This window comes from Fusarium subglutinans (assembly GCF_013396075.1).
Source record: "Fusarium subglutinans strain NRRL 66333 chromosome Unknown NRRL66333_c0000322, whole genome shotgun sequence".
NCBI classification, from domain to species: Eukaryota; Fungi; Ascomycota; class Sordariomycetes; order Hypocreales; family Nectriaceae; genus Fusarium; species Fusarium subglutinans.
Genome location: NW_023502385.1, coordinates 124 through 17,268, shown reverse-complemented (window position 1 = coordinate 17,268; position 17,145 = coordinate 124). Strand labels below are relative to the sequence as shown.

Sequence of the window (17,145 nt, the reverse complement as noted above, 5' to 3'; positions counted from 1 at the left end):
GGCTTGTGCTGCGAGCGAGCGTTGATCCAACTGTCTTTCAGTCTGGTGAGTGGCCTGAATGTTCAACAGGCAGAATGAGATGAGCAACCCGTTCAGATACGCCGTGTTGTAAAACACGCACAGTAATAAAAAGTGAAACTGTCTAGTTAGAGCACACGTTAGCTTATAGTGTAACTCTAAATTTGGATCATGACTGAGGCGTATCCGTAGAATGAATGACATCCATCAACCGTTTCCATCCCGGATTTGAGCGGAGACAGACACGGGCTGCCCCGCTTCCCCGTCTCAGCGCCCGGAGCCGCTGAAACTCAAATCATCGGTTCATTGGCCCGTAATTAAATCAACAAAACAAACCATTTCCTTGCACAACAAACACCATGGTAAGTAACAGAGCAACAGATGTCCACTCACACGGCCAATGCGATTAACATGCACTCTTTTTTTGATAGGCTCCAGATCAAAAACCGCAAGGGCGCAAGCGCGGTAGACCTGCAAACGCGTCCAAAGGAGCCCCCAGCGCGTCGCAAGATCGACCAGACGATTACGAAGCCGATGTCGAAGAAGCTGCGCGTCCGAAACAACGAGGACGACCAAAGAAGAAAGCGCAAGAAGATGCGCCTGAGGAAGAGGTAGCGCAGGAGGGGAAACCCCAAAAAAAGCGTGGTCGACCGTCACTAGAAGATAGGAATGCGGAAAAGTCGACAGAAAATGCAGCGCAGCCGAAACGAAAACGCGGTCGCCCTTCACTGGGGAAGAATCAAGATGAAGAAGAAGCTGAGCCAGAAACGGTGGAGGAGACAGCCCAACCTAAGAGAAAGCGCGGACGCCCATCTCTCGAAAAGAATCAGAATGAGGAGCCCGAGCAGGAAACAGAATATGCTGGAAAGCAAGAACGAAAGAAGCAGTCGAAGGAGAAACACGTTGAAGAGCCGGAAGAGCAGCCAGAGGAGCCCCAGCTACGAAAAAAAGGCCGCAAGGCGGCTCAACAACCTGAGCCTGAGCCTGAGCCAGAAGAACTAGAGGCAGAACCAGCACTAGGACCCCGAAAGAGACGGCGACGTGAAGCGAAAGAGCCCGAGGCTGAACCTGAACCGGAGCAAGAGGAGCAGCCACGACGAAGTCCACGGAATTCTTTGCGCGATCTCGGCGAAGATGCCAATAACAAGGGCAGCAAGGCCGAAAGGTCTAAAAAGAAGAAGGACCGCGTAGCCCAGGAAAATGCAGAAGATCAACAACCCGAAGAAGCCCCCAAGAAGCGCGGTCGTCCAAAAGGGGGAAGACCATCAACTGAGAACGCGGATGAACCACAAGAAGAGCCACAAGAGACGAATCCAAAGAAACATCTTGGCAAGGAGAAAGACGATGCGCCCTCTGACTCTGACGAATCTCTTGCCTCTCCGCCAAAGCCATACATCCACATTGCTTCCTTCAAACGCACAATTCGCTCCTCCAAAGTCGCTGCAGACTGGACCGGTCTATCTGGTGCATCCCTTCCCACTACTAAATCCATCCTCAAACTCGCCCAACAACCTATCCTGCAACGCATGGCCCCAACAAACAACCGACGCACCCACGCCTCTGCAGCATTACATCTCGTCTACCGCCGCATGGAACGTAAACTCGCCCGTGGTCTACCTTTCCCCCCTGGGAATCCATCATCAAAGACTACAAAACGGCGCCTGGATGCTGATGGGGGTCGTGCGCTGGAGCTTGACTTCGAGGCGGTGCTTGATGGGAAGGCAGCGTTGGAGAGACAGCTTGTGCCCGGGATGCATGCAGTCGAGCTGTTGAAGACGGAGAAGGAGAGGATGGAAAGAGAGCTTGAGAGGGATTATGAAGAGCTGAGGAAATTGGAGGCAAATGCGAGGGCGCAGACAAGAGAGCGGAAGGATTTGTTTCGAAAAGCTCATGCTCTAGCACCGACATCAAAGCCAGCCAGCAAATATCAGGATATAACTTTTGTCACTGACACCAAAGATGAGGGAAGTCTCAAGGTAAGTTTGTTACCTGGCATTGGTTTATGTCCGGAGAACTCACAAAAGCAGGACATTGCCAATACACCTCTTGAGCCTATAGCTCTGCAACTAGCAGACCACGTCGAAAGCATCCGTGGTAACCTTCAGCAAGCTGATGGGCTCACACCACAACTGAGTCGGACAAAGGCTGCTTTGCAGGATGTGTTGCAGCGGTACCTAGATGAAGGAGCTTATGAGCAGGTTGTCCTTGGATAAGTGCTCTGTGTAAGATATGAGATGATGAAACAAGCTCCTTGGGCTATAGATGAATGGATGAGCAAGGCGTTGGGATTACGGTTTGGATGAGTTTGCATATACGTATGGCCTCAGCTAAGCGTCAGGGTGCAGGTACAGATAATATCCAGAAATGTGATGTTTTTTTAAAAGCCGTTGAGGGCATTGCGTCCATATTTATTGTTTATGCTGTCTCATATCTACACAGCTACATCTGCAGCATGAGGGATGTGTGGTATAAAAAGCAAGATGTATATGTGTATAAGACTCAGTGAGACAAGGAAGCGGTCTATGGAACCGACATTCCCGATAAGCATAACCCAGGTCTATCTGTCTACAAGCGCTTCCATATACCAACCCCATCCGTGCTACAGTCAAAAGGAAGACCAAGTAACCCCAAGAGGGTATTTGTTGAGTGGACCAGATAAGACGAAAGTTCATGGTTCTCATTGAATTGATTTTGAAGAAAGAAGCAGCAAAACAAAAAGTAAATTGTCATACATCCAGGAGAGTAGTTGACCTATACAAAGATGCCCCCCCTTCCACTAGATGCCTAACCAAGAAGTGACCAAATGGTGAGTAATGTACGGATGAGACTTCATATACATAGGAAGTGTCTCAAGACATTTATCGGAGACGGCGAGAGAAGCCAGTGGGCTTAGCGTAGCCACCAGTGGCAGTGTTGTTGACGGGGTAAGGGACAACGGTGACAGTAGCCTCGAGGGTGGTGGTGGTATCGCAAAACTCCTCCTCGTCATCGTCGTCCTCAGAGTCATCATCCTCGGAGTCATCGCCATGAACAGCCTTGTCGGTGACGGTGGCATCATCAGAGCTACCGGTCTTGCTGGCCTCGGGAACAACAGTGACATAGACAGTGGAGGCAGGGGCGGTGACAGTGACAGTCTCAGGAACACACTCGCCGTTACCATTGCCGGAGCCGGAGCCACCGTTGTTGGATCCGTTACCGGAGCCGTTGCCAGTACCCTTAGAACCCTCCTCCTCACTCTTGCCAGTGCTGTAGCCGTTGTCACCGCCGGAAGCGGGGTTGGTCTCACCGACGCGCTCAATGGTCTTGGTGACGGTGCCAGTCTTGGTCTTGGTGGTGGTGGTGGTGGTATCATCCTCGGGGGTGTCGTTACCCTTGGAGCCCTCACCGGTGACCTGAGGGCCGGCAGGGACGGTGATGGTGGTCTGGAGAGTCTTGTGGACGGTGGTGGTGATGGTCTCGTCACCCTGGGTAAGAGTAACAACCTGCTCGGTGGTGTAGTCGGAAACGACGGTCTTGTCGCCCTCCTTAGGGGGAGGGTAAGCACCGCCAGTGGTCATGGGGACGGAAGCGGTGTAAGGGGCAGTCAGGGTCTTGCCAGTAACACCACCGGTCTCAGCATCGTGGAGGACGGAGGTGTAGATGGAGCTGGCGTCAGCGACGGGGCAGACAACCTCAGTGAGGATAACGGTGTTGGTCTCAACGTAGGTGACCTTGTCGGACTCGGGGAGCTGAGCAATAGCAGTGTGGTCACGAGCAGGGCAGTTGGTGACGGTAGGAGCGCAGCTGGTGATGGTCTCGACGACAGTGGTCTTGACAGTCAGAGTGGTCTGGGTGTCGGTACCGTTGTCGCGGCGGTAGTGGGCGTGGTGGGGGAAGTTGTAGGCGTTGGCCACGGCGGCAAGCATGCCGATGGAAGCGACGACGGACTTCATTTTGAACATTGAGGAATTGGATGTGATTTGGTTAAGTGGTTTGATTTTGCGGTAGCTTCAGATTTGTCTATGACAACGGTTTGCGATGCGATTCAAATGGCCGTAGAAGTCAATTCCACAGTCGGGCAGCGAGCAAGACACAGTTTTGCTTCACTAAAAGAAAGGATAGAGTTGGAACGTGAGAAACGCTGGTTGCTGTAATGCTGGAAGGATCGTAATGGCAGAAGCCGGAAATGAATGGAAAGTCACGATAGAGACTGAACGAGTGTGGTGGTTGTGATAGGCAAGACTGAGAAGCTGGATCTGAGGTGAGGCAGGAAGCGTTAGGTATTAAGAGAAACCAGAGTCGGGGGCGTAGTACCAACTGGGCTGGAACGCCTCTTTTTAGCTCAATGTCTCTGGCAGGGGAGTAGACTGCAACCACAAAACACCGGACTGCCAAGATGCTTTGAGCATGGGTGGTGTTGTGGTCCACCAGGAGGCCCTTGGATTAACAGAGGGCCAGGGTCTGCATCTCGAGTTTGGGCCTTGATCAGAATGAGAGGGAGATGTACCCACTCGGGCACGTTCCCTCCAGCGACTGGTGAGCCATCTTCGGGTCTCCGCAGTTGGAGGAGATGTGATTGTCGCGAAGGATCATCGAGAGCAAAGGCCACGCATGCGTACCGTAGCTAGGACCATGTACCTGAGCTAGAGAGGCTTGTCCATAGTAGCCCTTCGTGATGAGTGTCCGTATCCTTTCATCTTGCTTGGGCGGGTTGGTCGGTTGCTGCGGCCTTGACGTTGTTGAGATGAACATGGATGTGATTTGATTGGAGATGATGGAACAGTCAAGACCAACCAACCGTCAGAGAAGGTTGAGGTTCAGATGTCGGTGGGGCGTTCTAGCTCTTGCCTCAAGAGGAATGGTTCAGGGGCGCGGTAGGCTTCTCGGGCCAGGGTCCACGGGGTGCCTGACTAGGGGGGTTTGGGGCTAAGGAAGCGCTTTTTGGTGAGCGAGCACCCTGTAATTTAGCGATATTACTCCAGTTCACTTGAACCTTGGTCGATTTTGATGATTGTTCATGCTATATCTGAGCATGATCATGGGTGTTCTGATGGAGTTGGACGACAATTGCCTGAGACATATGTTGACTCTGGCTGATACATAACACAAAAAGTTATGTTTCACTCTCTTGCGTATATTGTTCATCTTTTATCCTCTCCCTTAGTAAGGTAAGATCGAATAGGTAGCGCCACCACGTCATTTTATGCAGGTACCGTGCAGAACCTGAGACGCCACGCGGGCCAATTAAACCTCCCGAGATTTCGTTGTTCTGGCGCCCGCCACATTTTGGTCTAGGGCAACGAATGAGAAATAGCCACATCCATTGTCAAGTGATGAATGTTTCGAGGAGCGCCAGCTATTCTCTGTCTGTACACATGTTGCACAGCATAGACAACAGCGCTTAAATCAGGTGAGGCTGCTTATTTACATAGAGGCTGTAACTGCTGCTGTGCACATTTACCCCTATGTACTGCTCGCCTGTCAGCGAGGTAAGATGATTTCAGCCTTGTGCGCTGTAAACACCAGAACCTGCAATATGCCGCCGTACGTGCCTGTCTAGACCACTAGAAATGTCCGACGGGATCGACAAACCTGGCACGCAGGATTAGTGCAACGCTGACAACCAAAACTCGAGCCATAACCGGATACCAGAGATTCCCGAGGCTTTGAAGCAATGTCCAGGTCCTCCTAGCGCAGTCTTGCTACTCCAAGGAGGTCCATCATCAAGGAAACGAAGAGCCTAGAACCCAAAAGTCAAACATTTTTCTCACATGTTCGAGACTGTCCCTGGCAAGCTGAAAAGTCACTGGAAAGAGAGAAAGAAAGAAAGAGAAAGAAAAGAAACAGAAGCAAGTCCCTTGCATGCTTGACCGCGATTTGGTAGAGTCAGACAGAGTCCACTCTCTTATGCAGGCTTCCACCAAAACAGATCTTTTCTTCTCTGCCAAGCATTTCCTCGGATCTAGAATGACTCAGATCCCGGGTTCCAGCTTCCGACCTTTTCTGTTCTTTTCTGATTAGAAACCACGGCTGTGACGAGTGATCTGAGACTGGTAGCTAACAAGCCTCATCGGCATACGGCAGTCAATGAACTACAGTTCCTACACTAACCTCTAATAACAGTAGATTCGGAAAGAAGATTGGTCGAGTCGTACAGAGGCACATGGGTAGATCATAACTGGAAATGACCATCAATTGCCGATCCTCCAGAATAGAATCAGCCAGCCAGACTGGTCACTGAACGGTGTTGGTTACCCAATCTGGTAACTAGATTCTTGTTATGCTTTCTAACAGGCTCTGACAGCGTTGATCTAGGTTTTGCTCGCTTGGATGAGGCAATTTTGCATCAATATGCAGGTACCGCCGATCCACAGATTGTCAGTCATCTCCATCCATCTTCAAAGTTTCCATCTCCAATATCAGTCATCATCTATAGATCAAGATTCCCAAGTTGCACATATTTCACGAGGAATATGTCTCATAGGAGACTTAAGAAAAGCCACGTCCCTTCGTATATGTTTCACTTCTCAGCCGCCTCCGGCCAACCCGTCCCCCGATGCCATCCCTGTCGTTTCATCAAAACCCCTTGGTCCCTGTCTCGTCTTGTCGCAGAATAACAAGTTGCCAACTTTGTTTCCCCACTTGTAAATTAACTAACTACCTCTTCCAAGTTCCCTCCTTGTTCTGTCTACCGCTGTTATGGCACGTTGACGGCTTGTCATCTCGATAATGTCGTTGTCGTCTTCATATATCAAAAACACCCCAAGCAAGGGTTTAAAATTCCAGGAACACTTTTTTCACTCCTTTCCTAAATTTTTACGAGAATGTTTATTATTCGGCTCGCTTTAAACATTCAAGCCGCGCAATCGCTCATCTCATCTCGTCTCGTCTCGGTAATCACTCATGCTCATAGGCAGACTTGGCCTTGGCGGGCGGTTCTACTGTAGACCAAAGTCCCAATTTATGCTTGATACATGCTAAATAGATTGTCAGTATGCTGACAGTGAGTCTTATCTCATCTTCGAGCCACGGTTACATCAGTCATGAGGCTCGCGCCGAGTAACTTCGAGCCATGTCAATTCTAGCCCTGCTGTCAGCTGCAGTTGGCTGCATCGTCAGGGAACCTCAAATCCTACATGGTGTCACTATCCACAACTCAAATGGGCTGCGCCGTGTTGTGATTTCCGATCAGGTAGACACCGAGATTGCCAATCATTTACCGCACTCAGGTAGCGTGGGACCCGGATATCCCCTCGATCTCTTGGACGCACCCATTCATCCCGTCTTTCATTCCACCTCCTCAATTCGTGGCCGAGGCTTCCCAGCTGCGTCCACCAAAGTTCCGCTGGGTTTGACATGGAGGCCCGCTAGCCGCGTGAGTCCTGGACTGCTTGTTGACTCTTGCGGCGGGATGATGCTTGCCATTTGCCAGTTTTCAAGGCTTTCGACCACGTCTTTTGCATGCTGCTGAACCAGTCCATCGTTGTCCGTTTGAGCCACATATTGCAGTGTCCTCACAATATCCTTTCGACTCTCGTCAGTCAGACCAAAGCCAAGTTTCCTGCCAGACTCCTTAGCAGCGTCGAGAGCCCTCACAAAACTCAACACGTTCAGGATGGCAGCTCTTCGTAGAATTGCCGTCTCCATCTCTCGTTCCATTGCCAGGATATTGATGCAAAGGTCAACGCTACCAGATACGAGCGTTGGCCCAATCCCTCCTATATTCGTTTCGATAGCAGCGCCAAAGATTGACAAGGCAGAAGTTCGTATTCGAACGTCTTCTGCGCCTCTCTTGCTTTCCCATCCTTGAAGGATTTGAGCCAGAATGTCATTCCTAGCCCTCTCTTCTTCCGTCACTTCTTCTTCATCCAAGTCCATATCATCGTCCTCGTCCTCCTTTTTCTTTTTCAGTTTTCTGAGCTTCTCATCACGAGCTTGTTTAGCCATGGTTTTGGCTCGATACCCACGACGTCCAGCGATGGACAGCAAGGTCTCGCTAACTTGACGTGCAACATCACCAGTAAAGGTTTCCCCTAGTCGCTGGGTCACTTGCAATAAAGCTTCTCCAAACCGCAGCCGAACATCCGTCGTAGACTTTTCCTGTGGGTCTAAGTAGTGGTCTAGAAGCTCTTGAACTACCGATTTAGGATGTTTGTTGGCCAGCTGAGTATAGATTTTGATGACTCGAAGGTTTATGTAGTCGTCGTTGTTCTCGAGTAGGGTCGACAAAAGCACGGCAACTGCAGGGATGTCGAGGATTGGACTGTCTCTTAGTATCAGACCAGAAAGCAGGTTCAACCCTTCGGACACGATGGGTGCTGGATTTTCATCACCCCCGGTGACATATTCCATGGCCAATTTATAAGTCCTCTGATCTTCGATCTGTCGGGTGCTGGGGGCCGAGGCAGAGACATCATCCTGCTCCATTTCGTCTCGGTACTTGAGAAGCAACGCTAAGTTCCTTGCTGTAGGCGACAGTTGTGGCCTATGTTCATTGCTCAATCGTTCCAGGGAATTCTCTACAATCTTGAGCTCTTCTGGTTTAATGTGGGATTTCTGGAATGTCGGTGCAGTGATGACCAGATTCAGTAAGCTTAGTACCACAGCGAGTAGGTCATCTGCGAGCCCCGACTGAGTATCTGCAGTAAGAACTTCGCATACCAACTCTAGCAGCTGATCAAACTGGCTCACGAGCTTTTCTGGAGCCTGGTCTATCAACTTCTGTAGAATGGTGACCTCGAAAAGATTTTGTAGAGGTGAATCCGCCTTTTCATCCTTAGGACGCAGATCAATTTTGATCTCATCATTTGGTTTGGCTGCTGTTTCAATCCAGCGCTTTAGGAGGCTCAAGAAGATGGATGACACCTCTGTAACCGAGCACGATGTGGTTATAAACTCAACCAGCTTAGCTGCTTTGCCTTCAAGTTCGTTCCAGTTTAGCTCAATGCCTGAGGGCGAATCAAGTCCACGAGGTTCTGTGATCTCAATATCGCATTTACCTTTGAGTCGGTACTCCCAAGGCTCTTTACTTCCTTCTATGGCGCCTCTGCAGAGGAGGTTTCGAACAAATGGTCTGACACTTTCGGAATTACCGAATATCCTCAGATAGGCCTGTAGCAGTGCCCTCGCAGGCTTGACAAAGTTCTCTTCGGTACTCGGTGGTGGGTTTTGCCACGAGGCGAGAACCCATATCTGTACTAATACAAGCCTAAGGAGACGTCGGCATAGCCCGGGTGAAGAATTGGACATCACCAGAGTCATAAGACGCTGTAGCGATGTTTTGAGAGATTGAGAGGTAACGAGAACATGGTCACGGCTGAGATCGACAATTTCGTCGTTTTCTTGCTTAATGGCAGTGGGATCAGGGTTGGCCATCGATCGTAATGTTGGGTTTATATCATGGACTAGAGGCTGAACAAATGCATTCCAACCGGGAGATCCTAATTCAGAATTTAGTCTTGCTTATAGATATTGTCTGTTGTTACTCACCTGGTGCACCATATTGCTTGTTCCCCAATACGCCATAACCTACGATCTGAGAAGCAGTTTTGGCAAGTTCAGGACCAGCAGTTTCATCGATGAGCTCAAATAGCTGCCCTGAGAGGCCCTCGAACCATGCTTCCGCCGTCATACTGGTCGGAACTGATGAGAGGAGTTTCGTTGCAACGGCGACACCTTCATGCGTTATGCTAGCTCCTTGCTTTTGTGGTCCAGCTTTGGCATCTTGAGTTCTGCCAGCATTACTAGGATGTACTGAGAAGACGAATTCCATGGTTCCACGGACGCCAGTTGGGCGTAGAGGGAGGAGGGTGAGCGTCTGGACCAGAGGATCTCTTAGCCATGGTGGGAGAACTGATGGCTTAATGAGTGTGTTTAGAGCAGGCAAAAGTTTCCAGACTGGTGTTCTTGGAGGTTGTTAGTGTCCTGGTATTGAAACAAATTTTTTCATAACAGAGTTGTAGCTCACCTTTCGATGAGTCTGTCGTAGGCTTGGAGGCCCGATGCTCGAGTGCTGGCATCATTTTTAGGATCAAAAGCTTTTTTGCCAGCTTCAACTATCTCCTCAAGTATTTTCGGGTGTGCAGCAGAAGAAGCTGAAGAGCCTGCCATGCTGCTTTAGGAGCTAATTACGAGCTTCAGAAAGTTGAATAGGTGAGGTATGTAAGATTGTTGGAAACAAGGAATAGTGAATTGGTATAGGGTGTTTGTCATCATGATCCAAGAGCTCCAGCCTTCATGTGCACTCCACACTGTATGCACTGTGAAGAGGCTGGAGCAGTCACGTGCAGGCGCGCTCACAGTGGAGGCCCACATATTTCATCGCGTTCTATGTTGCAGTGTGTTGAACTCGACTTTCTCAGTCAACAACCACTTCATGACGCTGTTCAGTTTCTAGGATTCTCTACTAGAGACGCGGCACCCGCCAAAAAGATATGATTCATACGGATCAGCTTTCCGAGGCTCCCGGCATGGTCAAGACGAGCTCCTTCACTACTATCAACACGCGCGATGCCTCCCCCACAGTCCTCCGGTCCTCGTTTCTCGCAAGGGATCCTATTGTAGGCACTCGCATCATTTGGTTACCCTCCCATATGCCGCTCTCGAGCCTGTAACAGGACCTCGTGAATGCCGCAGCCGGATTATGGTGGGTAGCGCGTCCTGTATAGGATGTACCAAGCGGGCGGGTGAACGAGGCTCGGAACTTAACCCTAAGAATATATCTGGTTATCAAGTTTTGCGCTCTTGTCGTCCAATTCGTCTTTTATGCCGGTGAAGCACCAACTGTCATCATGCCCGCTGAAAAGTTGGATGATTGACTGGTGGCGCTACTGCCGACGGACAGGCGAGGAGGGCAGTCCAGTCACCATTTGGTGCGCGAGAGGATTGGTGCCATGAGTCGTTTGGTAAGAGCCTCTGGTCCGAGGACGCTCGTCAGCCCTTTCCGCTGGAACCAGCACATTGGTCAAGAGTAGACCGTCTAGTCGATGTGATTAGCTCTGGGTCTTGGAGATGGAACTAGTCTGACCACTTGGTCATACTGCTGGCTTGCCCATTGCGCTCAAGTAGCTGAGAAGTGGAGCTTCGATTTGGCCTTCAAACAGCCAGTCAATGAATTTCATTCATCTCCCGAGTTTTCGCTTGCCGGAACCGCCAGTTAGGGTAATTCCATCTGGTGCAGCGGGCAACTCGTGGAATCACACAGAAATTCGGCGACTGACATATCTTGCCAATTGTATAGCTCCCGGTCCTTCAAAGCTGTTTGTGGCATGGCGCATTGCTGCACTACTCCATATCCTCCTAACCCGTTCGCACACTAGACCACACCACAGCATTTGCTACGGGTGTGTGACGCTCCGCGTCTGGTCTGACCAAGCGCATTAACCTTCAGCCATGGGTCACAATCCCTTGGTCATGATGGGCGCCAGCAAGCCTGCAAGGATCAGAAGGTCTGAACAGGTCCCCCAGATCCGCCGAAAGGTTGGACTGAGATGAAAGGGTGGTTTTTATGGATGTCTTTTGTCCACCCGTCAAAGCCCTCCATACCTCTCGCTGGCGAGAAATTTGGAGAGGAATCAAAAACTAGTCCTAGTTGGCAGCGCGAATCACACAGAAGGAGCTCTCTCGTCAGTGTTGGTGGGTTTTCAGACTGCATTCTGCTATGGCAACCTTTTGGCGGTGTCGTGTTTACGAAGGTATTGGATCATTATGATATCGTCAGCTCACGAAACAGTCTTGACAATTGCAATGGCCTTTGTTGCAGGAGGATACTTGCGGTCGGTGTTGGAAGCATCACCGGGACCCATCTCGAGTTGGAGTCAAAGTTTCGTGCTTGTCTGGTGTTGTGAAAGACCCTTTCGCCTAGTTGAATTTCACGACTCTGGCGGCACTGTTGAGGCTGGGTTGCATTGTTGGATCTAGGACAGGCCTTGCTGGATGGGGTAGTCCTGGCTGTTCTCTCGCCTGAGAATGGTGTGGAGGACAGCCCCCCGCGGTGAGGGGATAAGTCTACCCATTCTTCCTGTTGACTGGACAAGTGCTAATATTCAGACAGGACCAGAGCAATCTACTAGATACAGTAGCTGCCATGCTTGGGGACAGGTTTTTCAGGTAAGTTCAAGACCTAAAGTCAATCGTTGTGTGGGGAAGTTGGAAGATCCCGTCTAGATCGGCATTCGGATCCGACGGATCGGAGAATTAGTGTCGTGATGTCATGAATGCCAAGATTTGCCAACGTCCGCGTTTCTTCGGCAGCAAATCAAAACTAACAAAACACTCGTCGTAAACTTAATGCATCTGTAACAAATGATCTGCGACAGATATCGAGTGTGTGGGCTGCTCCAAGAAGCTTGCTTCCATCCTGGTCGTGTTACACGAGTGCTGACAGGGAAGAAAAAAAGACGCATCTGCTGGTGCTTCTCTGCACGAAGATGCCATTGCAAATATCGCAAAAACTCTAAAGAACTATAAGATAATATACTCGACTCGCATCGTGTTTATCAACTTGTTTTTACAACTGTAAATAAATTTACAAGTGAAATAACGAGAAGGACCAAGTTTGTCTATTTCTATGTTTTTCTTTACCCCCAAGCCTGTATATTTAAGCAGCCAATAGGAAATATCCGATGACTGAGATACCTGGTTGCTGGTGATGTCACATAATGCAGGAACCTGCTCCCCATGTCTGAGCCGATGATATGTACTAGCCAAACTAAAACAAAAACAAGATTGCCCTGATACCTTAGCTTACCTTACCTAGTCCGCTTACTCCTCATAAATTATTCCCTCCCTTCGTTTGCTCGCTGGCGTCTTGGCTCTCTGTTCTCACGCTACTCTTCGAAAGCCAAGACTTGAAGAGATATCCATCATGGTGAAAGCAGCATTCTTGGGCTTGTTGCCCGCCGTTATGGCCATCCCGGCAGCCGTTCCCGGTCCCGCACCAACGGTTTATCGCAGAGAGGCAATTCCAGTTCCAGCTGCTCAGCCTACGCAGGTTATGGACCTCGAGCGACGCGACATCATTGGCGATGTGGAGACTTATGTCGGTAGTCTTGTTAGTGGTGTTGAGACAAAGATCAAGGGATGGGTCAATTCGGGAATTCTTGACTTTCCAACTGGTTTCCCTACAGGCGATGCTGTTAAGAAGTCAGCAGGCGTCGACGACGATGATTTGAAAGCCGAGCCAACACAGGTTCTAAATATTCCGTAAGTAGCCTCAATCACATACGAGAAGTATACTAACCAGGAGACAGCCCATACGGCAATTGGACCAACAAGGGTTGGAACGTTCGAGTGCACGGCAATGTCTACAAGATCCCCAACCTGAGCCAGGAGAAAGTCGACGACCTCGCCAATGTCTTCCTTATCGACACGAGTGTCGACAAACTGTCCAAGTCTCAGCAAGCCCAGGCTCGAAATGTGACAAGGTCTATCTTTGTGGTGCAACAGGACAATGTTGAGGTCAAGATGAACTTTGTGAACAATGTTGATGTGTCTCCCGATGAGAGCGGTGGTGCAATTGATGCGGTAAGTCAAACAGAAGAAAGTAGACCCATGGAGCGAGTTGCTGACCATGTATCAGAGGGGAGGTTCGCAAAACATCACCATGCCACACAACACAACCCTGGAGGGCGACTTTGACGCTTTCGTCGTGCTTAAGAACACCACAGGCCCCAACAATGGCTATCTGATCCCCGGCAACGAAACTTCGAAGATCCAGACCCTCAATGTTTATGCTGAGGGTAAGAACAACAGCGGAAACGCAACTGCTTACCTCGTACCACCCAAGGGTATCACTATTGTCTCTGACATCGACGATATTCTGCGAGTGACCAAGATTTACGAGCCAAAGGAGGGCCTTCTTAACACCTTTGCTCGACCTTTCACTCCATGGATGAACATGCCCGACATTTACGCCAACTGGTCATCTTCAGTGAAGGATTTGCACTTCCACTATCTCACCACGACACCTGAGCAGGCCACTCGTAACTATATGAGCTTCATCTACAACACTTACCCACTGGGCTCATTCGATACCCGTCCACTGAACTTCTCAGACGTCTCAGCGACACTGTCCATCCGTCGCTTCTTGCTCGATAAGGTCTTCCAGACCTTCCCTGATCGCAAGTTCATCCTCGTCGCCGACACGAGCAACTCAGACGTGATGAAGGACTACCCAGCGATGTACAAGGACTATCCTGGCCAAGTGCAGTGCATCCTTCTGCGCAACACCAGCTCCACTGACAGCGGCGACAAGTTCCCGTATAATACCAAGGGCTTCAAGGACATTCCTCAGAAGAACTACATGTTCTTCCACGTGCCTGACGACATCGCCGAGATTGACATCGCCAACGGCGGGTGCTACAACAGCTCTATCAAGCAGAATGTTACCTTTGACTACCAGGGTCTTCCTTTTGGGTTGAGCGACGACGATAATGCCGCTACGGGTGTTACACCTAGGTTAGGAATGATTATTGCAGGATTGATTGCCCCTGGTTTGGCGATGATGGTATAGTTGGATTAGAGGGCGTTATTCCGGGGTATCATGAATTCAGACTGTAGCATACAAGGTAGGTAGTTACGAGCATAATGATTACGCTGTATTACTTACGACAAACCTCACTACTATCCCCAGACGCTATAATCGGAGGAGACGTATTCTTTTCCATGGGAGAATCATGATCTCGAGCGTCAACATGTCTGTCGCTGATAGAATACTCTCCAATTGGCGATCACAGGCACCCAAACTTTTACCGTGACATGACATTGCGTTCACTCCATTTTCGCAAACCGTGCGTGTTCTTCCGTAGTCATGTATCCCATTACGTCAACCGGAATACATTCCGTTCAACGGCACACGAGTAATTTTTCGGAACTTGTCCACCCAAAGGAAGCTATAAAATTCAGGGTCCAGCTGAAATATCGTATGACAACGGCACCTCTACCGCATAGATCGTATGAACACCATCCCAGGCTCTTGGATATGAGCATCTCGCTGCGGAAAATAATCTCCTGTGTCCTGAGAGTATTATCCGGCATTACGCGCATCGTATCCTGTCGTATCATGGCTCAAGTAACGAATATGCACTCTGACTCCACTAACTTACGGTACTTGGAACTTCCAGGGTTGAAGAATTCCTTACATACATACAACTTTCAAAGTTTATTGTGAATAGGTAGGCACAAATCTTTGGAGATGCTGACTAGGAAGATGTTCTGTACTAGAACGGCGTGCCCCGACTCCAAAAGAGACGAAATGGCCAGACAACACTTGCTCTAGATCAGCAAGACAAGCCACTTGATACTAAATACATTAGTAGCTGCACTTGACTGATTCATGAACTGGTTGGTTTGTTCCTGGCTGTGGTCATGGCTGTATGAGGACCCAAGTGAGGTCTGCAGTAATTCTCTCAATCGTTCCATTCCGCTTCTGGAACGAGACGTTGTTTGTGCCATGACGCTTCTACCACTGGCACTAAGCTATGGATAATGGGCTGATGCAGGGTTCTGAAGGTGCTGTACCCATAGCGCGTAGAATCCTCACAAGATCTCGCAGGCATCTTTCACATACCGAGCGTTGCATTGTAAGAGGATGAGAGGAGACAAGGTTCACGCCAAGACCAGGGATGGCAGTTTTCTTCATTCTCTCTTTCTAAAGTTCCGGCATATAACGGATCTTCCAAGGAAGCCAAGTCAGATGCTCAATTGGGACACTTCTGCGAGGCTGAGAGTGGTCATCGGCTTTTAGAGCTGTGATTCGACATGCGGAATTGTCCAATAGGATCTCAATGGATACCCGCGCAGCTGAGACATTGAGGCTACCTAGTCGTCAATCTTAGCGAGGTGTGAGGTGTGTGTAAGCTACGTATTTCTAGAAGGGAGTCTACACATGATACAACGGCATCCCTCAGAAGTTGAACTAAAGACTCATGGTTGAATGGATGGAAGCTTCCAAAGGCCCTAGACCTTGAAAAACATACTGCTAAAGGACTGGTCAAGTTCTACGGGTGCTAGTGGAGACTGTTTCCCCCTGATCAGCCAGTTGACAGCGGCTCATATCCTATTTGATAATGGTGTTGTGGATGTTGAAAGCACTAATCCGTAGCTGCCGTGTGTCTGTCTCTTGCCAATTGAGCATGTTCCTGGACCACAGACTGCTCATTCAGGCCGGAAAGAACGGAGACCTACAGGTAAGTCCCCGCTTGAGCTCTTTTTCGATTCAATCATTTTCTGGGCTCTGGCCCCATTGGATAGCATTAGAAAAGGCAAGTGCACAGGAAGATGACTGTTCACTTGTCATTATTCGTATTCCCCACTCCCGCCGTCGCATCCAGAAGCCACAATCTCAATCTCTTCAATCTCATTATCTCACTCAGACTTCTCCACCAGGTACTGCCGCTAAGGTACCTAACTGAAGAGAAAACAATGCTACAAGCGGTACATTTATCCGTGGTCAGTTCGAAACAGGCCGCATGCTTAGCACTGCATTCTGCACCTCGAACCGCGTCTCTGTGGCTACGGGGTTTGCCTGTCCGTGCAATACTGTACGTACTGTACCTCCGTCGTTCGGGGGTCCTGACGATCCGCAGTCCGCGGGAGTAAGCGAGGCCGGAAGTCTGTTCTAAAACAAACCGTCTTTCAACGGCGTCAAATTACTTCATCACCGAAACTCAACTAATCCTCTGCTAGGTACCTGTAATTGCAGGTACAACTGGTAGCTCAGCCTTGATGGTCCCCCAAGTACTCCGTAGCTACTAAGCTATTGGCACCACCTCACAAGATGCAGGCACGTGGAGACTGGTGGAAACCGTTGCACTTGGTCCCTTTCGAGAAAAGTTTACCGTTCGAAGAGCAAAAACGCCTTTCATGGCTTTTCGCGAAGTCAAGTGCTACCACGGGTCTAGCAGAAACGCCTCGTTCAGCTGCGGCTCCAAGCCTCTTCTTCAACAACCAACATCGTTGTTGACCCTCTTCGGCCCACAATCAATTACGGCTCCCGTGACGGTTATTACTATTCGAGTCGGTTTAATATTAGAGCTTAGACTCATGTACGGAAGTCCATAGGGCTCACTGTTTCAAAACCCAGTCTTAAGCTATTTTATACTTTTTTTCTTATTATACCTATACTATATATTTAATTATTATCTTATA

At 49.5% G+C, this 17,145-nt stretch overlaps 4 protein-coding genes across 4 annotated transcripts; 2 read left to right on the top strand and 2 right to left on the bottom strand.

Moving 5' to 3' along the window:
- Nucleotides 1-377: 377 nt before the first annotated feature.
- Nucleotides 378-2,231, top strand: FSUBG_13257 (cylicin II; the record flags this gene model as incomplete). The annotated part of the gene is made up of 3 exons (XM_036678129.1): nt 378-380; nt 450-1,994; nt 2,046-2,231. The coding sequence occupies 3 exons, from the start codon at nt 378-380 to the stop codon at nt 2,229-2,231; spliced, it is 1,734 nt and encodes a 577-aa protein (XP_036531272.1).
- Nucleotides 2,232-2,876: 645 nt separating this feature from the next.
- On the bottom strand, nt 2,877-3,950 carry FSUBG_13256 (lustrin A; the record flags this gene model as incomplete). The annotated part of the gene is made up of 1 exon (XM_036678128.1): nt 2,877-3,950. The coding sequence occupies one exon, from the start codon at nt 3,948-3,950 to the stop codon at nt 2,877-2,879; it is 1,074 nt and encodes a 357-aa protein (XP_036531271.1).
- Nucleotides 3,951-7,284: 3,334 nt separating this feature from the next.
- On the bottom strand, nt 7,285-10,107 carry FSUBG_13255 (RNA polymerase II assembly factor RTP1; the record flags this gene model as incomplete). Its single annotated transcript, XM_036678127.1, has 3 exons — nt 7,285-9,437; nt 9,487-9,902; nt 9,965-10,107. 3 exons carry the CDS (start codon nt 10,105-10,107, stop codon nt 7,285-7,287), a joined length of 2,712 nt encoding a protein of 903 aa, XP_036531270.1.
- A 2,755-nt stretch (nt 10,108-12,862) lies between these two features.
- Nucleotides 12,863-14,509, top strand: FSUBG_13254 (actin patch 1; the record flags this gene model as incomplete). The annotated part of the gene is made up of 3 exons (XM_036678126.1): nt 12,863-13,200; nt 13,248-13,521; nt 13,577-14,509. The coding sequence occupies 3 exons, from the start codon at nt 12,863-12,865 to the stop codon at nt 14,507-14,509; spliced, it is 1,545 nt and encodes a 514-aa protein (XP_036531269.1).
- Between the last annotated feature and the right edge of the window lie 2,636 nt (nt 14,510-17,145).